This window comes from Pituophis catenifer, unplaced genomic scaffold, assembly GCF_029215685.1.
Source record: "Pituophis catenifer annectens isolate HBS135680 unplaced genomic scaffold, rPitCat1.0.hap2 SCAF_6, whole genome shotgun sequence".
NCBI classification, from domain to species: Eukaryota; Metazoa; Chordata; class Lepidosauria; order Squamata; family Colubridae; genus Pituophis; species Pituophis catenifer.
The window spans coordinates 66,360,196-66,385,863 of NW_027256886.1; the positions used below are offsets into that span (position 1 = coordinate 66,360,196).

At 37.6% G+C, this 25,668-nt stretch overlaps 1 protein-coding gene across 1 annotated transcript in view; it reads right to left on the reverse strand.

The window, feature by feature from the left end:
- Positions 1-19,925: 19,925 nt before the first annotated feature.
- The window catches only part of MYOF (myoferlin), a 101,567-nt gene continuing 95,824 nt past the window's right edge, over positions 19,926-25,668 (reverse strand). Inside the window, 5 exon segments of the mRNA XM_070946096.1 lie at positions 19,926-20,231; positions 21,262-21,409; positions 22,987-23,096; positions 24,632-24,825; positions 24,939-25,038. Coding sequence (XP_070802197.1) covers positions 20,187-20,231; positions 21,262-21,409; positions 22,987-23,096; positions 24,632-24,825; positions 24,939-25,038 — 597 coding nt within the window. The 3' untranslated portion in view covers positions 19,926-20,186.

The window sequence follows — 25,668 nt, forward strand, 5'->3', positions numbered from 1 at the left end:
ACCCCCTTATTGCCTCTCTCTCTTTTGATTGAGTATTTGGTGTATGGAAAAAAAATTGTACACCGGAGTTATTTGAGCAGAAACTAAATTGAGCCCTAGCCTCCTATTGGGAAAAACCCAGGTTGCAACATCAACATAAGGAGAACGGAGGGTTGCCATTGCCCAACCTGGTGAAGCTGTAAAAGCAGAGTGTTGTAGCTGTGATACTTGGGACATCTATGTGCTATTCAGAAAACAAGAGGGAAGGTATCAGTGGTGGGTTGCTCCTGGTTTTGTCCGGTTCTTTAGAACCGGTAGTAAAAGCAGTGGGAGGCTCCGCCCGGATGTAATAATTGATGATCTGTGCATGCACAGAAGCACATGTGCGTGCTCCCATTGCGAACCGGTAGTAAAGATAAGTAGAACCCACCCCTGGAAAGTATACAACATGTTTCCGGCTCATTCATTCAGCTCCTGTTGTGGCAGACGAGCCACAGAAGAAACAAACATCTCCCCTGCTTGGCCAGTGCAATTTTGATCAAAAGCTGGATAAACTGAATCAATTGATTAGCTTGCCAATAAATTACAGGTTCTAAGGTCTGGTGGGCTTGAGATCTGAGGAAAAAAGTGCTCTTCAGAAGGTAAAACGTAGACTGGATTCAGAGTTTGTCTTCCCAGAAGGGCTTTCCTGTCCTTCTCTTTTCAGAGATCCTTCTTGGTTCTCTAAAAAACGATCTGAGGCAGGGGAAGGCAGGGGGTGGCTAGAAAATGGCATAGGAAGTGTTTTAGTTGTTGTGAAGAAGCTCACACACTGTTTTAAGCTAAATATCCTCCCATATTTTTTTCTTTCTTTTGTAGAGGTTAGGAATTAGTAAAGAGATATAAAGCAGAGAAATAATGAAAGCTCTTGGAGCAATAGATTGTAGTTTGGAAGGAAGGCTCGGAAGAGGCTAATAATTGTCCACAATGAAGTGTCATCTCTTAACCGCTTCAACAACTCTTTGATCTCCCCATCCTGCTAAATAGCCGTTCCCGCCCCCAGCAGATCCTGTCTGGTTTACAGGAAGCAGAGAAAAAGAAGCTGAGAGGAAGTGGCTGATCCTGTTATATGATTTAATTAGACATGGTGAAAGAGCTGATATTAGACTTCAACAATCTAACCCTAAATTCTTATTCCTATCATTTCAAATGACCGGCTGATGGCATCAACAAACTTCTTACATCATGAAATCTGTGAGAAGATAATAATATAGCTCAGATTGTTTGACCTGTTCACCATTCTAGGATATATTTTTTTAATTTCATTTATTTTATGCTGCTTTATTTTACTGACTATCATCATATATTAGACTCAATCAATCAATCAATTCTTTATTTTGGGCAAGGACCAGCATTAAAAAAAAGAATTTAAACAAAAATAAAGCAAAACAGAAATAATCTAATAACAGCACAATATGAAGAACATGGATTTTGATTACTTTCAATAAATGCATCTAGCACGCTGTTGCTAATAATAAACTTAAATGACCTGAGCTAAGAATAACCTTAAATGAAAGTAAAATAATGGTATTGCTTAAAATAAAAGCTTTATCCCTAAGCAAAGTGAAATGTCAAGAGTCCAAAAAACATACTAAGGAAATGTCATCTCCCACCTACTTTTAACAACTGTATGGCCGAATTTAACAACTTCCAAGGACGTACAGTCTACTGGCCTATTAGTCTTTGTCATTTTATTAATATTATTATTAAATTAAATTATTACATTTATGTTTATAAATTCATTACACCACTTAATTTAATATCAATAGTTAAGTACAGTTCTTACATTCAGACATTAATTTTTTTGAAGTTTTAGATTTTGTGTTAGCAATCCCTACATCTCTGTTCTTAATCTGTTATTTGACACCTTACATTCTTATTCCTGTAATGTTGGTAATTTCATAGGTTATCTACAGGTGAAGTACAAATTGATGACGTGTTTATGGGATTTGGGTGATGAGTTTAGCAATTTTCTGAGGGAGGCAAGTAGCAAAGGGTGAATTTAAAATTTATATTATACTGCTTGAGTAGGCAGTGGGAATGTTGCGATATTGTTGTGAACAAACTCTGAGAAACTGCTGAGCTGGGAGATGAGATTTACCTCTGCTATTGTAGTAATACACGGTCTATACAATATTTCAGATTGATCATAGATAAACATGAACCAATGTCTTATTAATCTCTGCAACTGGCTCTTTTATGTCCGCTCAATCCTAAAATCTTAACAAATTGGCTTGGTATCTTCTTGTAAAGTGGGATACAAAGTGAAGACATGATTCATAAACCTTTTAGCTTGATAGGACACCTGTTCACTAACGTTCAAAGCCTTGTTGTCTTCCTATTTCGCTTCCTCTCTGTAATACCCCCCACTTCTCTGCAAATTAAGGAAATAATTGCCGGGCCGCTGACTTCAAACGAAGAATTACAGAATTACGCCAGCATGCCACCCAACTGAAGAGATGTCCATTTCTTCTGGCAATTACATGAATAATGATGCGCTTAATGATTTGCTGGCTTTGCAAGTTGCTTCAAAATCCTGATAAATGGATTACAGTGGTGCAAATAGATAACAAAGGAGTTGTAGGTGCTTTCCTGTAAATGAATGTTTTCTGGAGTCTCATCAGGGCTCTCACAGGCATTTATTATTGTTTTTTAAATAAATGGGAATCACCTTCTATGATTTCCAAAGAGGCAGCTGTGTTGTTCTGGGGGAGCCACAAATACTGTGTACAAACAACAACAGTCTGCCAGGGAAGGCTCAGAGAAGATAAAATAGTTAAGGTGCTAGAAGAGTTTTCTATTGTTGAGACCACTTAAAATAGAATAGCCAGGGAAATCACCAATTCACTCAGATGCAATTTAGTCCAATGCCACCTACTGACCAAAATACAAAAGTATCTATTTGTTTGCCTCTTTCATTTATTTACAGAATTTATATTCTATGAATAATCATATGCTGTGGTACTATAAGCGCACACTCAATAAATCCTTGATAGTACAGTGGTATACGCACCCTGTTATTAACACAGCTGCCTGCAATTTCTGCTGGTTCGAATCTCTCCAAGGCTCAAGGTTGACTCAGCCTTCCATCCTTTCTAAGGTAGGTGAAATGAGGACCCAGTTTGTGGGGGCAATAAGCTGACTTTGTATAAATATACAAAAGTATGAAGGCTATTGCTTAACGCATTGTAAGCCGCCCTGAGTCTCCGGAGAAGGGCGGCATATAAATCAAATTAAAAAAAAAAAAAAAATCCACCGTACTCTAAATAAATAAATAACAAATAAACCTTTTGAAAAAAGTCAACGTACAATCCCATTTTCAGTGTACAGGTAGTCCTCGATTTACGACCACAATTGAGCCCAAAATATTATGTTGCTAAGTGAAACGGTTCTTAAGTTAAATTTGCCCCATTTTATGACCTTTATTGCCATGGTTGTTAAGTAAATCACCACAGCTGTGAAATTATTAACGATTGTCAAGTGAATCTGGCTTCCCCATTAACTTTGCTTGTCAGTAGGTCGCAAAAGGTGATCACATGACCCCCTGGACAAGTATAACCGTCATAAACTTGAATCAATTGTCAAGCATCTGTATGTAAATCGCCTGGCCATGGGGATGCTGCAATGGTCATAAGTGTGAAAAATGGTCATAAGATACTTTTTTCAGTGCCGCTGAACTTCGGTCACTAAATAACTGTTGTAAATTGAGGACTATCTGTACTTAAAACCGAGAGAAGAACCACAGAAAAACAGCAACAAGGAGTTAATATCTGCCAATTTCAACAGCTAAAGTATCTTGAAGAACAAGGGCCTTGGTCTGCCCTGCATCTTTCGGCTGCTTGTCTCCTATGCGTAAACCAAATGGAAATGAAGGTGGCTTTAAAAAGCCTCTTCCAGATTTCAACCCTTCCCCTGTTTGGGCCACAGAAAAGACCTGAAGTTGTGATTGTGGTGAATTTCTCTGGCTGGTGAAATCCAAAATTTTTTACTACCGGTTCTGTGGGCATGGCTTGGTGGGTGTAGTGTGGCTTGGTGGACGTGGCAGGGGAAGGTTACTGCAAAATCTCCATTCCCACCCCACTCCAGGGAAAGAATACTGCAAAATCCCCATTCCCTCCTCACTCCTGGGGGAAGGATATTGCAAAAATTCCATTCCCATCCTGCTCTGGGGCCAGCCAGAGGTGGTATTTGCCGGTTTTCCGAATTACTCAAAATTTCCACTACCGGTTCTCCAAACTGCTCAAAATTTCTGCTACTGGTTCTCCAGAACCTGTCAGAACCTGCTGAATTTCAGCCCTGCTGGTGGATTTCCTTCCTTCTTTACCCATCTAAAAAAAGGGGGGCACAGTTTTGCCATTTTTACCCATTCAATTAAGCCAGGAGGGGAAAGTGGACTTTTGATATCACCTCTTTTATAGATCCATCTTGAACTGTGAAGTGAAAATGTCAAAAATCACAGTTGTGAAGGGCCATAGCCAATGACTGGGAAGACAGGGCATTCTTGCCACAATACATGGTACTAAGTGGTATACAGGAGCTGGCCTACAATGAGTCTCAGTGAATAAAATGGACCACAAGGTGTTTTTAATATTTCTTGATATTTACACTTGATTTCTGTCACCATAGATTACATTAAAGATCTCATGCTTAGCTGATGGTTCAGAAAACATTTGATGGGAACAATGGTGAACCATAAAATAAGAATTTGGCATTACTATTATAGCTTATGATATATTGGAGGAGAGCACATTTGACTGGTTTTTTGAGCAACACCGTTCCTGTAAGATGGTGAGAATTTTGTAGCAGGTCCCATTTGTGTTAGCACACATGTCATTTTTCTATGCTATCAAGATCAAAGTGAAGAATCAGAGGGATGAGGAAATATATTACTTTTGATTTGTGTTCTTTGAAAGGTGAGATGGGATTTTTGAGACTTGGTGGAAAACATTTAGAAATATAGTTTGCTATTGAATTAAACGATGGTGTAGGGCTTGTAGGCCACGGATTATTCATCCCTATTATAGAAGGATGTATCACTTAATTGGTCTGGAACCATTCATAGTCTCAGTTACAGGATAAAAGAGGGCATGATTTTGGATAGCAATACCATTTGGATATGGTTTCTTTTAAAATGAACCTGGAAATCCCCATGGATTGGATACCATTCATGGGGGTTTCCAGAGATAAACCTCAAAAGTGAAAATGCAGAAAAGTGATCTCCTCTAAAAGTACACCTAGATCTCATCTGAGTAACATACATTTCATGATTCCTAAAAGAACAAATGGCTACTTTTCCTAATCAATACAAGGCAAAGGAGATTTGGGCTAACGTTTCCATCTAATCTTCAGTTGCAAAACTATGAACAGATATGGCAGAAGACCCAAAGAAATACGAATAAACATATAGCAATTCAGCAAACAGGAAGAAATAGAACTGCGCAGAAGGAATATGGAGGCTATGCAGTCAACAAAAAGGAAGATTAAGGTGATTAAATTGGGACACTTCACACATAACATTCACCTCCTCTTTTACATCCAGGTTCTCATGGGAACACCCAGATTTTGTAAAGCTTATAATTAAAATATATCCTACTCAACCTTCTGAACTAGTTAAGGGTATTGTTGCTTGGAAATGAAGCTTCTTATCTCTTCCATTTTGTAATAATTTCTACCTGTTCATAGGCTGGGAAAGAGACCCTCTTGAATAAAATGAAATGAGACATAAGAGTGGGCTGTTTTTTTAATATACAAAAGGAGAGAAGGAAAAAGAGGGGAAAAAAACATATTTCTACCTATGAAGAGGTAGAAACTGGACAGCTCATAAATAGAAAGCGAATACATGCTAGTAATCCAAAAGTGTAAATCTGGATTGCACTGTTTTTCCTACATTAAACAGTGATATTTTTCTGTCTCCTTGCTTGATAAATTGATATTTGTTCATATAATAAGGACCAGGGTTCTTATTAAAAAGTATAATTCAAAAGTACATTCACATTGTAAACTATATTACAATAATTGTAATATAATAATTGTAATTATATTACAGTTATTATAATTGGTAATGTTTCTACTATCATATTAAAGAGACCTAGTTTGTGTCATGATTAAAACATTAGACTAGAAACCAGGAGACCGTAAATTCTAGTCTGGGTTTAAGAATGAAAGCCAGCTGGGTGACCTTGGGCCAGTCATTCTTTCTCAGCCAACCCCTTGTGAAATTTTGCCAAGAAAATTGCAAGGACTTGTCCAACAAGTTGTCTGTAATCAAGGTTTACTTGAAGGAATTTAAAAATATCATATTAACAAACTTATTGATATCAAAATGGGCCCCACATCATATGACAAGTATTCCTCCATAGCCCTTTTTACATCCAAAATAATGAAGTTAATCACCAGCCTTTTTAATGCATTATCTGGGATGCCTAGTAAACGTGAATTTTTTTTGATCAATTAGTATCATTTTAATTGATGTGATTTAGCAATGTGATTAATATAGGATATCCCAACTCTTTGATCCAGAACCCATGCAGATTATTAATATCTATCTTAGTGATACTTTTTAATTGCGCATAAAAATGTTGTAGGTCTAGGGTTATCTGAAACATGTTCCAATACTGACAGAAATTTGAGAAGTTTTACATGCTTGTAAATGCATTTTTGAAATCAATACAGGTAGTCCTCAGCTAACAATTACAATTAAGCCAAAATTTCCGTTGTTAAGCAAGACAGTTTTCCCAAAGGTGCTTTTTCAAGAGGCAACTGGACTTTCTTGTTTTTAGAATAGAATAGAATAGAATAGAATAGAATAGAATAGAATAGAATAGAATAGAATAGAATAGAATAGAATAGAATAGAATAGACAGAGTTAGAAGGGACCTTGGAGGTCTTCTAGTCCAACCCCCTGCCCAGGCAGGAAACCCTACGCCACTTCAGATGTTATCCAACATCTTCTTAAAAATTTCCAGTGTTGGAGCATTCACAACTTCTGCAGGCAAGTTGTTCCACTTATTAATTGTTCTGTCAGGAAATTTCTCCTTAGTTCTAGGTTGCTTCTCTCCTTGATTAGTTTCCACCCATTGCTTCTTGTTCTACCCTCAGGTGCTTTGGAGAATAATTTGCCTCCCTCTTCTTTGTGGCAACCCCTGAGATATTGGAACACTGCTATCATGTCTCACCTAGTCCTTCTTTTCATTAAACTAGACATGCCCAGTTCCTGCAACCATTCTTCATGTTTTAGCCTCCAGTCCCCTAATCATCTTTGTTGCTCAATCTTTCTCTGAAAACGTTTCACTTTTCATCCAAGAAGCTTCTTCAGCTCTGACTGGAATGAGAAGTGAAACGTCTTCAAAGAAAAAAAGCAAGAAAGTCCAGTTGCCTCTTGAAAAAGCACCTTTGGGAAAACCATGACCTGGATGACTGAGAATCTCCATAGACATCAAGCAAGACAGTTATTAAGTGAATTTTGCCCCATTTTATAACCTTTCTTGCACAGTTGTTAAATGAATCACTGCAGTTGTATAGTTAGCAACTTGGATGTTAATGATCTGGCTTCTCCATTGCCTTTGCTTATCACTGCAACCATCATAAATACATGCCAACTGCCAAGCTTCCAAATTTTGATTACATGGCCCTAGGGATGCTACAAGAATTGCAAGTGTGAAAATAGGTCATAAGTCACTTTTTCAGTGACGTTATAACTTTGAACAGTCACTAAATGAAAGCCTGTAAATTGAGGACTATGTAGATGTTTGAATTGAATATACTTTATGTGTAAAGTTTCAAGCAGCCCAGATTCCTTTTCCAATAATTCAAATCCAATAAACTGGAATTGTCCCAGTAGGTAGGTTTATTGTGTGAATAGGAATCAAAGTTATACTTCAGTCCCAGAATTTTCCAAATGTGCCTTGTAGCCTTTAATGCAGGATATCCTTTGTTGCAGTGATGCCCCCGGTTCGCACCAGTTCTATAGAACCGGTAGTAAAACCGGCGGGAGGCTCCGCCCACTGATCCTGACATCATCAAAACACTTCTGTCCTTGTGCAGAAGAGAGAGAACACACACGCACAGCCCCATTACGAACCAGTAGTAAAGGTAAGTAGAACCCACCCCTGCTTTGTTGCCATGACATGACAGAGATAACACACAGTACAGGCAATCCTTGACTTACAACACTTCATATAGTGACTGTTTGAAATTACAATGGCCCTGAAAAAAGTGACTTATGATTGTTTTTCAAACTTAACAACCATTACATCATCTCCATGGTCATCTGATCAAAATTCAGATACTTGGCAAGTGACTCATATTTATAATGGTTGAAGTGTCCTGGGGTCATGTGATCACCTTTCACAATCTTCTGGCAATTAAAATCAATAGGCCTTGGTAGTACAGTGGTTTAAAGCACCCTGTTATTAACACAGCTGCCTGCAATTACTGCAGGTTCGAATCTTACCAGGCTCAAGGTTGACTCAGCCTTCCATCCTTTCTAAGGTAGGTTAAATGAGGACCCAGTTTGTGGGGGCAATAAGCTGACTTTGTATAAATATACAAAAGTATGAAGGCTATTGCTTAACGCATTGTAAGCCGCCCTGAGTCTCCGGAGAAGGGCAGCATATAAATCAAATTAAAAAAATAAATAAATGGGGACGCCAGATTCATTTAGCAACCATGATTTAATGTATAAACTAATTTATAACTGCATCGATTCACTTAACAACTCTGGCAAGAAAGGTCTTAAATGGGCAAAATTTGCTTAACTGTCTCGCTTAATAACAGAAATTTTGGGCTCAATTGTGGTCAAAAGTCGAGGAATATCTATAGTAACTTTCTAATTATGCATGTAATGGATTTGTTTTAATCACTGACTTCATTCCATAAAATGTTAAAATATATAAAGTTGCAAATCAGACAAGGTAACCCCCTGAAACATTATATGGTAGCCATAATTTAAATATAGAAAATCAAGGGGTTTTTCTTTCCATGGGAAAATAAAGTTAATATAATCTTAGAGTAATTAAAGTATACTAGGGTAAGAACGCATTCAAGCTAATATGAGTTGATTTCTTTTTCATTTTTGTAACACTTATCTTCCCCCACAAATTTAATGGGATTTTGAACCATCTATGTGTATCATTTTTTAAGTGAGATATTTATTTATTTATTTATTTTTAATTTGATTTATATGCCGCCCTTCTCCGGAGTCTCAGGGAGGCTTACAATGCACTAAGCAATAGCCTTCATCCTTTTGTATATTTATACAAAGTCATCTTATTGCCCCCACAACTGGGTCCTCAATTTACCTACCTTAGAAAGGATGGAAGGCTGAGTCAACCTTGAGCCTGGCGAGATTTGAACCTGCAGTAATTGCAGGCAGCTGGTCTTAATAACAGGGTGCTTTAGACCACTGTACTACCAAGGATCTTTTGAGCCTTATTATCTATCATCTGTCAATCATTTATCTCTATCCATAAATGGTTGCTTGGAATAAAGAAAAAAATTCAGAAAATAATTGAAACTCCATTATAAGAAGATTAAATAGAAAATTTGAGTTAATAGGAAGTATATGATATATAGAAAGCACATAATCATCAGTAAAGGATCATTGACTCACAATAACAATTTGCATCAATTTCAGCCATTGTTAGACAATGTCCTCTGTCCATCTCCCAAATTAGAGCAGTATTTCCAAAACTAAATTAGAAATCAGATTAATTCCATGAAATATTTGATAAATGAGAAAATAATACCATTAGAAATGACTCTCCTGAAGGGACTAGAGCAGACTTATTCCTCCAATTAATAAAAATGGGAGGAAATCCATATTTAGGGAAAAAAAAAAAACTATGACCATACCCTAAGTGTGGACTTCAACTCCCAGAATTCAGTAGCCAAACTTGGTGGCTGGTGAATCCTGGGAGTTGAAGTCCACACATCTTAAAGTTGAGAAACACCACGCTAGAATGATTTAGAACAGAATTACAATTTTGAAGACAAGGTTAGAAAAAAAAAAGTCTTTTGGGTTAAGGCAGTATGATAATTTTTTAGCAAAATTTCAAAATATATGCACAGCCCATTTCCTACATCACTTCCTCTCTTTCACTTTGGACATTGTAAATTCTTTGCCCTTTCATCTTGCTTTTCTGGCAACCACAATAATGACTGCAAACTGGAAACAAAAATTCACATTTGAGGGGATCTAAAGGTGGTATTTGTATTATATAGAATCCAAAACAAATAGCATTGTTTGTAGTTATGGATAATGAGACAGTGTAATCAGAGCTAACTGGAAAGTGGTTTGAATGCCCTTCCCATTCTTCTTTTAAAATTATTTTTGAAATGGATCTAGCTCCTGGAACAAGAATGATCATGAATTAAGCTTGTTATATTTCCCAGAATACGATATTTCCCAAGAGCGATGCAAATCTTCAGTCTTTCAATCTTCTTTTTGATATACTTCCAAATGTCTAGAAGCTGCAAATTAGTATTAAAAATAGCATGTTGCCATAGGCATTTGAATCTTTCTGTTTCCTGTAATGTGTTAATTTTCCATGTTTCTCATCACTCATTCATTCCTTGTAATCCAGTCTCTTATTGAATTAGCACCATAAACATCTGAGTTGAAGAGAAAGTTTCAAGACAGGCTGGATCAAGTTCCCTTGAAACCATTGGTTTTTTTTTACTGTAGCTTCCAAATGCAACTTTTATTGTCTTAAATGTTTTTGACAGGTCATCCATAAGTATTTTAAACAGGTCATCATATAATGGCTTAGCTCACTATTTTTCAATCTTGGCAAATAAAATCCTGGGAGGTGAAGTCCACATATCTTAAAGTTGCCAAGGTTGAAAAGCACTGGTTTAGCTAATCCTGAGATCATTCGACCCCATTGTTATATCTCCATCTGAGGTCAAATGCATGAATTGACCTACATCCTGGGGCTGTTATGTATATTACAGAGGCAATGTGTTAATATTAGCCATCTTACTGAAGTAATGATTAGGCACCTACCAGCTAAGGAATAATCAGGAGAAGGTGAGTTCTAGTCCTGCTTTTTAACTTGTTGATCTTGAGCCAGTTATTCTCTTTCAGCCCTAGGGAAAAAAATGGCAAACTACTTTTAAAAGAACCTGTCAAGAAAACTGCAGGGGCTAGTGACTTGTCCAGACAATCTCCAGGGGTCAGCACTGATATGAAGACACATACACACCAAAAAGTAATTGAGTGAAATCCTGTTATACAAACAAACATTCACATCTCCTAATTTAATTTTCCAATATTACTGCTCTTGAGTGATTTGTCTTCCAGCTAACATTGACTCCCCAGATTTAGTCCAGCTCTGGTAGTAGCATGTAGTTAATCAAGACATGATTGGGAAATCATAAGTTAATCTCAAGAATGAAGTCTGCACTAGGAATTAAAGACAACCTGATTGAAGTCAGTGACAAGAAATTACATCATCAGGTTTCCAACTCTGCTTGAGATATTTGTTGTTTATATCCTTATTTTTAATGACAGTCTGCATTTTTGATACTCTGGTGTAATTAATTGTTATCATTGACTATCAAACTTTCCCTATTATTCAATATGGAAAACTAAAGCTTATAAAATTATAATGCAGTCAGTTTCACACACGGGGGTTTTCACAAAGGGGGGGTGGTGTCAAAAGAGTCAAGAAGAATGGATTTTTGCTGCATGATCGAAGCCCCATTCCTTTTTTTAAAATGTGTATTGTGCAGGTTGCACTCACCATTTTAGCCTTTTTTATACCCACACTCCTGACATATCTGTCTGAAAGGCCACTAAAAGAATTGAGTGAGGTGACAGGAAGGGTTCATTTGTGACAGATTAAAACCTAGAAGGCTGAGAAAAAAAGCCTATTTCACTCTTTTATACTCTCTGAAGGGAGAAAGGATTATAGAGACTGTGGTGAAGAGCTCCTGTAACTTCTAAATATACCTCCTCTTCACCTCTGAAGGTATCTTTTAATTCCAGGAGTGGCTGTCAATTAAAAAAAAGTGGCTTCAAGTGAGTTCCTTTGTTCAGCTCTTCATCCTAATTGGGCTCAAAAAATGTGTGAAAGATTATTGTCTGTTCTCCTGAAGCTTCATGAAAAGAAGAATTGTTGCAGGGACCATGCTGGACACAGCCCTTATTGTTTTCTCACTTTTATATATTTTTCCTCATCTTTTATTTTTTTCCCCCTGGGCTTAAAACCATATGGGATGTGGAGGTTGAATGTTTAAAATCTGGCTTCCAAGTCAGCCTTAAACAAGACCAGAAGGTGGAGGCCCAATTTACATGCAAAAGTTGTTTTCTGATGAAGCTTTTACACTTGGAAATTAGTTGATTTCAGGGTTATTTTCTTTCCATTGTAATGGAGGTTAATTTGAATGGCAAAATGTTGAGAGGGCAGATTGTGGGCTATTCAAATGCACCGAAAAGGATTTAGCTGGTTCTGGGTCCCTGCTGGGGGTGGGTGAGTAGAGAGCTGAGGGGGCTGATAGATATTTACCAAGCAGAAGATTCTTATTTTAATGAAACTCAAATTGTTCAGGTTTGGTTGGCCTTAAAAGCTAAATTTGTTTCATGAGCATTTCAACAAAAGTATATTGGCCCTTTAAATAGTTTTTTGTTTATTTGTCTATCAAATTTATACAGCTGTCCATCTCACCAAAAGGCAATTCTGGGCAACACACAAGAATAGATACATCTGCCAATATAAAAAGAACAGGTAAAAATCTGGGGGAAAAAAACCCCACAGTAATAAATATTATAAACACAAAAATATGAACCATACTGGAGGGGAGGATAAAAATGGCCCCTCAACAATGGTGCCATGTCCCTGGCACCTTGGCAACATAAACAGATCTTGAGGGAACTTTCAGAATATCAAGTACCAAATATCGCATCTATTTGCCCTGAATGTACTAAAATTAGGTTGAATGCAAGTTGGAATATTTCATACATAATGTTTTCTACAGAAGAGGCAGGATTTATTTCTTTGCCAAAACACCAAATAAGTTTTAGATTTTTTATTTTCGGGAGGGCAGGAAGGGTGGGTTGGTGGGGGGTGAACTGTAGTTCTCTAAGCTTCAGGGCATTTTTTAAATTTAAGGGGGAATTAAAGCAATTAGCATTTTGCTTCAAGATGTCAACCAGTCCAAGAAAAACAAAACAAGTTAAATATTTCCTTGGGTTATTCTAGGTCCCACACTTGAAACTAACATATTATTTCACTCCTTTCCTGTCCTTTATGTTACTTTACTTTACTTTTTAAAAAAGCTCTTGTGTAGTAAATAAAGTGCTGAAGTTCAAAGTTAAGATTTATGGCGGAAGGAAGCAGTTTCTGAATACTGGGCACAAACTCCGATGGGTTTTTCTTTATCCAAGATCCCTTCCAATTTATGATAAAGGCTAGTCAGCTTCTTTAAAATGGGTGGTATCAAAATTGTTATAAATAAAAAGAACAAAGAGAAGGTGTCAGTGAGGGAAAAAAATACTCTGCATGTTTTTCCTACCATACTTTAAAGAAATAAAAATAATTCTATCATGTTCTGTTGTCAGGTAGATGTTGATATATAGTTTTTTTCTTCTATTCAATCATGTTCAATTTTCAAGAGACTGCCTGCATAGGTCCCTGTGGTTTTCTTGGCAAAATTATTCAGAAATGTTTTGTCATTACCTCCTTCTTAGGGCTGAGAGAAATTGTCTGGCTCAAGGTCACCCAGTTGGCTTTGTAGACAAGACAGGACTAGAATTCCTAGTCTCCTTAATAGCTTTGAACCTTAATCATGATACCAAACTGGCTCTCTGGAATAATAGTAGCTCAGATTTAAAATAAAGATGTGACTAAATGAAGCGAATTAAATATTTTTGATCACATCAAAAAAGCATTGCTAGTCATGCAACTCACAGTCTCTCAGTTTCTAGCTTGATGCCTTAGCCACAATCCCAAACTGGCTCTAGCTGCTTATTTAAGAAGATACAGTTAGTAAGTTAGATAGCTGAGCTCAATACTGATTGATAAAATGTTCAGAAATTGACTTTTGTGGGCTTGTTTTCAGGGATACAGGCCCATGTTATTATTTCATTCTTTTTTCATCGTATTATCTCATTGTATTTCATTCCTCAACATAGTGACTAAATTAGTAGACGAGCAAAATACTGTGGACATAATATACTTAGACTTCAGCAAGGCATTCGACAAAGTAGACCACAATCTATTTCTTTGTAAGCTAGAAAAAAGTGGGATAGTTTCACCACCAGATGGATTCACAACTGACTGACAAACTGTACTCAACGAGTAGTCTTTAATGGGTCTAAGTCTACATGGAGAGAAGTAAGCAGTGGGGTGCCACAAGGTTCTGTCTTAGGCCCAGTACGGTTCAATATCTTCATAAATGACTTAGATGAGGGAATCATCTAAGAGGGAAATTTGCAGATGATACTAAGCTGGCAGGAATAGCTAACACCCTAGAAGATAGACTCAAGATCCAGATGGATCTTGACAGACTTGAACACTGGGCCCTATCTAACAAAATGAAATTCAATGTGGAGAAAAGTAAAGTCTTACACTTAAGTAAGAAAAACCAAAAGCACACATATAAACTGGGGGAAACCAGGTTTAATAGCAGTGACTGTGAGAGGGATCTTGGAGTCTTAGTGGACAATCAGCTAAATATGAGCCAGCAGTATGCAGTGGCAGTTAAAAAATCCAACACAATCCTAAATTGCATTAACAAAGGGATACAATCAAGATCAAGTGAGATACTAATACCACTCTATAAAGCCCTAGTAAGACCACACCTAGAGTACTGCATCCAGTTTTGGTCACCATACTATAAAAAAGATGTTGAGACTCTAGAAAAAGTGCAGAGAAGAAAAAGAGCAACCAGGATGATTAGGGGACTGGAGACTAAAACATATGAAGAATGGTTACATGAACTGGGCATGGCTAGTCTAGTGAAGAGAAGGACCAGGGGAGACATGATAGCCATCTTCCAATACTTGAGGGTCTGCCACAGAGGGGAAGGAGCAAGCTATTTTCCAAAGCACCTGAAGGCCAGACAAGGAATAATGGATGGAAACTGACCAAGGAGAGATTCAACCTAGAAATAAGGAGGAACTTTCTGACAGTGAGAACAATCAACCAATGAAACAGCTTGCCTTCGGAAGTTGTGGGAGTTTCATCACTAGAGACTTTCAAGAAAAGATTGGACGCCATTTGTCAGAAATGGTGTAGGGTCTCCTGCTTGAGCGGGGAGTTGGACTAGATAACCTATAAGGTCCCTTCCAACTCTGTTAATCTGTTACATCTGTTATGGTAAATATCTGATGGCTTTTAATGCCTAAACTAACCCTTCCCAATCTTAAGCAGACTGAACAGAGAACCCATAGAAAGCAATTGGCAAGTAAAGGCAAATTGTAATGTTTATTCATAAATCTTCCTTCCTTCCTTCCTTCCTTCCTTCCTTCCTTCCTTCCTTCCTTCCTTCCTTCCTTCCTTCCTCCCTCCCTCCCTCCCTCCCTCTAGATCTTCTAACTGAAACAGTGACATGGCCATATCAAAAATAATTCTGCTGCCTTATCAATGAATTGCAAAAATGTTTTTGCTTTTTCAAAATTACAGAAAAATGAGGTTGTTATTCTTTGGTGAATCTAGATGAAGTTGCCAGATGTTGTTGAGTTTATATTGATTGTATTTTTCATAATTATTTAAATCTCTTTGCATTAGAATTTTAAATAAATTGTCACCTTTGTTTTGGGGTAGTTTTGGAAAGTTTATATCATAACTCTCTTAATTTTCTCACTGGTCTATAAAAGGATAAGACTAACATTACACATCACTTTTCTACTTAAACATTTGGAACATACAAAGATTTGCATGTGGAGCCCTTACAAAGAGAATAGAGACACTGACATCTTGTGACTGACAGAAGAAATGCTATGTTATATTTGGACCAAGCAGCAGGGGAATTTTAAAAATAATTCTAATAATAAAAAGCTTTTGGCTGGGTTAATCTTTTTGCTTCTGAATTCTATGTTCAGTGGCTGTCCCATTGTTTTAAAAACAATATTAAGTTCCTTCTTGTGAGGAAAAAAGCTGGAAAAGCTGGAAAATGTTTTAATGAATAAATACATGTCTATGTGGAAGGGGAAAAAAAGCAAATATGCTAAGAAATCGTATCTATATATCTCCATCAGCAACTTTGGTTCCTGACATGAAGCAGTTTTGATTATTTAACAAGTGTTAAGGCAATTCTCATGCAGATGTGATTACTATTTCTTTACTTATTACCTGGAGCTAATAATAACCATCAATTTTACATAGCCTTGTCTTCTTGTCATAAAAGAGCAAGTACATCAGAGTAGCCAAGAAAGAGAAATAAACAGTAAAATTCAATGAAACGTTCATGTAGTAACTTTTTAAAAAATGATAATTTTAGTTTGAAATTGATAAGTCTCTGTGTTATATTCAATAAACAGTTGTCAAACTCTTTTCAAGTGCTCTAAGTTTTTATTTATCTTCTGTATTATTATAGAGGTGAACATTTTAGAGGAATAAGCAAAGAATGTCAGAGATTATAAACAAAAAGTAGTAATGGAAATTCTCTTCTACTGCTTGGGAGAGACCAGAGAAGGGGGAGGGGGGCTGCTTTGGAAATTTGCACACACAAACACAAAGGTAAACACACAGACACACAACTATCCATGCTGAATCTCACTAAAGAATTCTTAAGATCAATTTCTTCCTCATATTATTCTAATTTAATCCTCCCATAGTTCCTTTTTACCCCCACTGGATTTAAGAACTAATTTAAGAATTAATTTTTATCACAATCATATGTGGAAAGAGCAGTGTTAAAGATAGAAGCCAATCTTCTCTCCATAGAATTGCAATCTAAGTGAACAAGAAGGTCCAGGTCTCTCCACAATCTATTTTTAATTTTCTTAAAATGATACTCTTTAAAGTTCTCTAAGGGAAATGTTTTTTCTAATAAGAACTTTTAAGTACATTGCGTTTCAGCTCTTGGATGAAAAGCCATCCATTTGTGATTTTCATTCTTTGCTTAATCGTGGCACTGACTGAACCCTTACTAAATGAGAAGTGATCAAATGTTCACTTATATCCAGGCAAGTTACTGCCAAAATATTATGTCACTAAATAGCAATCCATCTGGATTCTGATTAGTTCCAGCCCTGAGCTATTGCTCTTAGGTCATACTTTTCAAGTTGGTTCTTACCACTCCCAAATAAAGGGCAATTATGTTTTGACAGAAAAACTGTTCCATTCTAACATTCCCATCCACGTTATGGAAATAATTTCGTGGAATTATAGCCATTAGTTTATTCACCAAATTCAGACCATTATCATTTACCCAGTCAAGGTGAAAAATAAGCAATTTCTATAAGCTTCATACAGATTCAAAGGTTGCCCTGCCATGACTCACCAAGAAGCAAGAATTTTCTAATTTCTGTAGCCGCCATTGACTTATTGGGAATGACTGGGCAAGTTGCATTCCAATGAGAAAGAAGGCCCATCTGTAAAATCCTAACTTTCTTCATCCTAACCATGCTTCGTGTCTAAGTATAAACATATGGTAGGAACTGAGTCCTCTGCAGAAGTGATTCCTGTCTCAAATTGCCTCTGTAACAATTAAGCGTGGATGGCTCATTTTTTTAAAAAAGGAACTTGTGCTTTCTAAATGGTAACTTCACACAAACACCTGACCTTCTTAAGACACTTGACTAAACTAAAGTGGGCTTTGATAGATTGTAGGGACCAAGCCATGATGGTAAGTGACAATACGGTTTATTGGAGTTGCTGCATGTTTTATGAATTTATGAATTGTATTTTTTTTTAGCCTGATTAGGTTTATTTATTATGTGAACACAGCCAAAAGAGAAGGTTCTCAGCTCTATGAGTTAACTAGTTTTGACGTTTGTGATTATGGCCATTGTCTCCATGGAGACGTTGATAGATCATGGGGATGACATGAGAGACTGTAGCAAATTTCCAGTAGCTACAAAAACACATTAAATGCATTAAAATGCATTCATGCTTAGAATTTCTGTTTGTAAGATGAACCACAAATGTCCGCTTTGAGAACTCTTACCTTACCAATCGAGTTTTTAGAATATGCGGTGGTATAACTCTTTGTTGTGAGACAATTTATCTTCTGATGATAGTACAAGTTAGGGTTCACTATCTTCTCTTCAGAGTATGCTGCCATAATTTATTGAATAAGTTACTGTATTAATTCCACATAGTGTATATATTAAGTGTATATATAAGCAATGGGGAAAAATACTGAGCCAGTTTGGTCTAGTGGTTAAGGCACCAGGCCAGAAACTAGAAGACCATGAGTTTGAGTCCCTTCGAGTCCCTTCTTAGGCATGCAAGCCAGTCATTCACTCTCAGACCAAGAACCTCACAGGGTGATGGTTGCAGGTAAAATAGGAGGAAGATGCATTAGGTATATTTGTTGCCTTGAGTCACTTAAAAAAATAATAAAGGTAGGATAAAAATAAAATAAAATAAAAACATTAAAAACATTATATCTGATGACAAGAAGAAGAAAAAGGAATCATATGAAGAATGAGCAGATAGTCCTGTGTAGCTAACCTGCTTCCCCATCCTGAATCCCTTGATTAATGTGAAATTTTGAATTTCATTTAGGACAGGACTGTGTATTATTATTATCTGTTTGAATTATTGCAACACATTCAATGGGCCTGTTTTCATTTCAACTTAAGCAGGGAAGAGACTTTCTAAACAACCAAAGTCTCCAACATTAATCTGATGAACAGTGGTGATCAGAACAGTATACCATCATTTTTGTTGGGGTTAAAGCCAATTTTCCCTGTTCCATTCCCACTTGGTTGGCATTAGATGCCACAATCATGTATGTCTATTTTAGGGGCACTTGCTTGCAGGCGCAATGACTGAGCAGTTAAACATGCTGAGCTGGTCAGCTGTAAAACTGACAGCCCGGGTTTGAGACCGAAGCGCCGCGCAACAGACTGAGCTCCGGTTATTTGCTATAACTCCTGGAAGTGCAAAAGCATGCAAGTGCGAGTAGATAAATAGGTACCACTTCGGTGGGAAGGTAACAGCATTCCATGTGCCTTGGCAGACACTCATGCTGATCACATGACCATGGAAAATGTCTTTGGACAATGCTGGCTCCCTCAGCTAAGAAAAGAAGATGAGTACCTTTCATTCTCATTCTCCGCTGGTACAGTGTGTGAAATTTATTAGTCCCTTACCTGGACCAAGTTTAAGGCAAACGGGACCCAAGTGTCATGGCAGTTCTGACTCTGAGACTCTGAGGAGGTTACTTTAGAGGAGGCATGTCCAACTTATGGTGACTTAGGGCCAGTAACTCTCTCTCTCAGCCCATGATGTCAGCAACAAGCTGGTCAGTCAATTCCTGTTGTAACCAAATATTCAATACTTTGAAAAAAGCGAACTCTGCACTTGAGGGAAAATGATATGAAATAAAAAACAAATCTATATTTTGCTAAGCACAATAACCACAAAGCTAAACTGAAAATTTGTTTGGCTTTATTTCACTGCTTTGTTTATAAGGCAGGACTGTAGCAAAATGAAGCTTAGAGCTATATTTATGACCTTTTATACTATCCTATTCATGCCACTAGTGAACCATTTTACAGTCCTTTCTTTTGTAAAAACAAGTAGTATGTGTTTCCCCCCTCCCATAAAGTTAAGAGGCACCATTTCAAACTGCTCATAATTAAAATAAACCTTTGAAGTTTCCACTTACCTGGAAGTCACTCCCTGTGAAACTCAAAGGGGCTTACTTGCCAGTAGACATGTATAGAATTACAGTGTAAACAGAGTACATATTTAAAAGGAAGGTAAAACTGAAAAAAATAATGAACGGTATACTGAGAAAAACATTTAAGAACAAAAAAGACATATCATTTTATAATCTTCTATCAAAGTCATAATTCAGAAATCATAGTCACTTTCGGCTGTTATTTCTCAAAACATCTTGGATAGCAGTTGAATTCACATAAGTGGTCTTTTTCCTGGTGCAAAACTCAGGAGATCAGAGACAGACACATAATTTGAGGTGGTGGTTCAATTTGGCCCAAAGGTTGTATAACCTCGTTTCAAAGTCAAGCTTCAAGAACAATGTGTTCCTTAACGAGATGAAAAAGGATTCACAATCTTCATTGAAATGTAGTTCTACAAAAATAAAAAGAAGCCATAAGGAATTCTTCACATTTGGACAGGCATGGTAGTTTTTAATTCACAAGTGTTCAACTAAAATCATTGCAAAATAGTTTAAAGAAAAAACATGCATATTGTGTCAATCATCTCCTTCATATATAGACTCCTTTTTGGCTCACAGTTTAGGTTCAAAAAGCTCTTGCTTTGGTGATACACTTAACTTGCTTTCAGAGCAGTGTATATAGATATTGCGGCAAGGGAGTGATCTTTAATATAATCTTGACCCGGTGCTACAATTATTAGTAATTAGTTTAATTACTGTTATAGTCTTTGAGTTACGACTCATAGCTTAGCGGCCGTTCATAACTACCCCCCCCCAAAAGATACCTAGATCCTCCCCAAAAGATACCTGTAACCTGGTTCAAAAGCCCAATGGCCGCCCCCTCTAGGTCATGTGGTTGTATTTCAGGGGCAACTGGCCTGTATTTACAGTCATGTGCAGCTTCCTGTGGTCACATGACCATGTTTACTTCTAGTTTTCAGCAAAAACTCCCCATAGCAAACAATGGGTTCGTTTAACAACCATAGGAAAAAACGTTTGTAAAATTGGATCGTAAATTGAGGATTATCAGTATAGTTTCACAGAATCAAACATTCTAATTTGTCTGTTTACTATAAGCCTAAATAGTCTAATTACTGTTAGCTCTAGGAAAAAGGCTATGGCAAACCAAAAAAACCTGCAGGGATATGACCAGGAAGTCTCTGAAAATAGGACAATTGAACCAAAGGGGGGAAAAAAATCACTAAAATATACTTTGAATATGTGTAAAGTAATTGCCTAATTAATGCAATAATGAATTGATTTAGATTTTAATCCATTTAACAATACTCGTTTTGCTTAGTAAAATTGAAAACATGTAGCTTTCCATCAATGCCTATTGAAACCAAGAAGGAATGTTTGTCTGTGGTCAAGTGCACATATGTATAACCTGATTATCAGCCTAACTAATTTGAAAGTAAAAAGATACAAACAGAAAATACATACTGGCAAGGAATATAGGAGGATCGCTAGAAATAAAAGCACAATCAGCAGGATGATGATGCCAATGAAGACCCACTTAAATCTCCGCCACACAATAAATTTCATTGTCTTGCATGGATTTGTGAACCAAAGGAAGGACGTTTCTGGTCGGCTGTGAAAAGAAAAAAGATCCAGTTGGTGCATGGCTTTCATATAGTTGACTTATGTGTGCAGAAATCCTAACTTTAAGAATCTAGTATAAATACTACGAATACTATGACTGAACTGTTGAAGATAAGAATCCTATAAGATACTAATGGTGTATAATATGTAATAAGAGGCACAGGGACTCCTTGCTTAATGATCCTAATTGAGATGGGTAATTCTGCCACTAAGAGAAGTAGTTGCTAAGTGGGAAATAGGGTGTTCACAAATGTGCTTTCTGGCTGGAAAGAGATGTGACCACTCAGTTTTATACCTTTGGCTTTTGTTTGCCTCCCAGCCACTCCTCTGTCCTTTGGAATGTTCAAGTGCTAGTTTATTGCCTTGTACACATTGAAAGCAATGCAGTGACACCTCCTCCCCCCCCCAGCTTTGGGCTGGGAGATGTGGGTGTACTACGCAAACAATTTATAGTATTCTTGAAATCCCTTTTTTCCCAATCTCTCCACTCTGTGCACAGGTGTATGGGAGGGGGAAAAAAGCAAGGGATATCTATAGGTATCCTTTACCTGACCTTTTTCTGCTACTGGTGTGATCTCATTATTCTCAGTGTGTAGAAGAGCAAACAGCTTATCCTCTTGAAATCCCTTTCCAACCACCCCCTTAGCAGGAGGATTGAAGGATCAGACAAATGAAGGGTCTGCAAAAATTGCTTCCTCCCTCCCCATCGCAGAGCAGAGAGATTGGAGACGAAGAAATTTCAAGAGAGTAAGTTGTTTGCGTAGGATGCATTGGGCTGCATTGCATCTGATGTGTAGAAGAGCAATCATCTTACTCTCTTACAATCCCCCTCCACTTCAATCTCTCTGCTCTGTAAGATGGGGGGAGAAAGAGGTCAGACACAGGACAACATGTACTGACTATAATAGCAATTACCTGAATGATGGACCCTGCAAAGTCATAAAAGGTCATAAATGTGTTGTAAAGTTATTTTTTAAGTACCATTATAACTTCAAAGGATCACTGAATGATCAGTAAGTGAGCACTACCTGCGTATTTGTGCAAATGTTCAATTTTTCCAGTTTTTCTGCCTAAAAAGAGGTTTATTTCTATCCCTCATCTCCAAATGTCCACTGCTGTTTCTATTATAGTTCTTAAAACTAAGGTTTACATAATATGCTTGGCATAAATTAGCTTGCTCCTAAACTTCAGACATATTTGTCATGAAGAAAAGACTGATAATTGGAGGAGAAAGAGCTGCAGGAAATGATTATCAAATGATTATTTCAGTGTAATTTTCCAAGTTACAGATGAGAAGTTGTGCAATAATATAGAAATGAATTCTAATGTCTCCATTAAAGTCAAACCTTTGGGCTAGAGACTATGCATTAAAACAAAGGCCACTGGCCCAGTAAGAGCCAACTAATGTGTTCATGTGTTCTCACTGAAATGATTCTTGTTTCAAACCTTTAGGTTTCCATGGACTTGCCATACTCAAGGTATCCCCAAAACTTTAAACCCTCATATAAACATGTTGGGAAGCATAATCTACAAGACCCTAAAATAAAAAAGTGGAAAATATCTTACTTTGGCATGTCTAGTTTGGGGTTCATATTAGGTTCATCTCTTCCTTTACCAGCTGGTCGTTCTTCAATGTCTTTTTCACCAAGAACTTCCAGAGTCATTTCAACTTTACCCTTTAAATAAATAAAAATATGATCAAGAACTTTATAGTGCTGCAGCTTAATGATGTTTTATTCATGATGTTCAATGATACATGAACAGATTTCAAGCCCATCCTGAAATGTGATTCAGTGCAAAGTGTCTCAACTTCAGCAGCTTTAAAATGTGTTCCCCCCCCAAAAAAAAAGAATTCCCCAATCAGATTCTCCCCAGGAAAATCCCCCAACCTACCAAGCAAAAATCACATTCAGATTTTGTGAATGTGGCATAAGGGTGTGCTTTGTGTGCATTAGTTGCACTGATTTTCACTGCATATTGGTACTTCTGGGAATTTATCTTCATAATCAATTCAATTTCTTCTACTTTAATATTTGGGGCAAGAAAGAGTTATTAAATAGCTTGTGGATTCTTTCTGTCCCTTTATCAGGGTCTATTGTGGAGAAGGCAAAGAAATGGGATGAAGAAGAATCCACTCCAGAAATGGAGTGGATTCTATAAAGCAAAATTTAATGAGTTTATGTAAATAGTTCGGAATTATAAATCTCAACACAAATGAAATGACAATCCCATGCAAGGAGCTTCCAGGTGTAGAACTGTTATTTACTTAATTACTTACTTACTAACTAAATAGTGTGTGCAGTACTTCCCTTCAAAAACAATTTAAATCTTTTGTGAGGAAGAAGGGTAGTTAAAAGTTTGAGAAGCAAAATGAAAGGGTTTAGGACAGCGATGGCGGACCTTTTTGCCGTCGCATGCCAAAAGAGGGGGGAGCGCGGGAGATCATGCACGTGTGTGCCCACACTCATAATTTCAATGCACCACAACCCCCTTTGCACTTCCCCTGCTTTTGGCACGTGATGCCACAGTGGCCCTGGTAGGCCTGTTTTTCGCCCTCCCCAGGCTCCAGAGGCTTTCTAGGAGCCTGAGGAGGGCGAAAACAGCCTTCCCCCCCCCCCCGGAGATCCTCTGGAGGCCAGAAACGGCCCATTTGCCAACTTCCGGTGGGCCTGGAAGGCCCAAAAATCAGCTGGCCGGCGCACACATGCGCACCAGAGCTGAACTAAAGCAACGTTCATGTGCCCACTGATATGGCTCCACGTGCCACTTGTGGCACGCATGCCATAGGTTAGCCATCACGGGTCTAGGACAACACGTCCTAGTCATCTCATTACAGTTGACTCACCTTAGCCAACTCACTGCAGCCAAATCACCATGGAACAACTCACCGTGGAACAATTCAACATGGGATAACTCAAGAGAGAGACAAGTGAATTGTAGCAGCAGACCTTGTCTTGCTGCTAAAGTCTTGCTTTAGGTTTCAACCCAAGGACTTCTAACTTGAGAAAATTCAAACCTAAAGCAAGACAAGGCCTGCTGCAAATCACTTGTCCCTCTCTTGAGTTATCCCGCATTGAATTGTCCCATGGCCACAGTGAGTTGTCCTGTGGTGTATTAACCATGGCAAGTCAGCTGACGTGAGTTGGCCATGGCGATTTGTCCCATTCCAAAATGAAAACCCAAGGATTAAGGAGTATTAACAGAACCTTACAGCCAGAACACGGGAGCCATCTTTTTCGACGTAGCACGGCCACCATCCCCTCATGGATTTTTGTTCAAAGAGTGAAGCAATCTTAACATTCTTCATCAAGCTCATTGGCTTGTGCTCTGGAATCATGTCTAAACTGCACTTTTGTGAAACCTTTGCTGGCACCACTGTGTTGTGCAAATCAAGTTCAACAAAACCTAAAGAAAAAGCGAAAGGGCAGAGAAAGAGAACATCGTTATTATCTCAAGATATTTTGGCACAGAGAACTTAAGGATATAACTTTCCTTATCCGGAAATACTTTATACATACCCAGATAATCATCCAAAGAAAATTTATCATTATCCCATATCTGAATAAGCAGCTTGGGTGGAATTCTGAATTCGGTATTGTCAAGACTCCAGAAGTGTTCCTAAGAACCAGAATCAGAACAGAAGGAGACTAAGCAAGGAATTTATAATGAATTTCCCTCATCATCTTTTGTAAAACTGCTCTTAGCATCACCCATCTACCACTTTCTATCAGCAGCATTTCAGTTCTGTCTGAAGAAAATCTACAGAGATTAAAAAGATCGATTACCTTCAGTTCTTTGTATTTCAAGGTATGGTAATGCGTACATTAGAAGCCAGTGATACTGACCACTGAAAGCTGGTTAAACACTCTGTATTCAAGGAATATATACGTAAACTAGATTCAGTTAGTCTTATACAAAAAATCTTTGGCAATTTATTTTTTCTGCTGTGAACTTGAGACAATGCTACATGATCCTGGGAAAAGATAGATTTTTTTTAAGAAGTTGCAGATAGGTGCCTCATGTCATGTGTGACTCTTTTTGCCTTCTAATTTAAGTGTGGAACTGTCCACTGTTAGGGATTAGTAGAATTCGATGATTTGCACTTGGTAAATCACTAACAATCTGTGTTGAACTGTGTTAAACTTTCAGCACACTATGCGGTCCCCATCCCTTGCATCAGTTAGCAGCCTTGCTGCCACATTTGGCAAAATAATGCAAAACAGAATAAGAATTAGGAGGAGGGGTCTT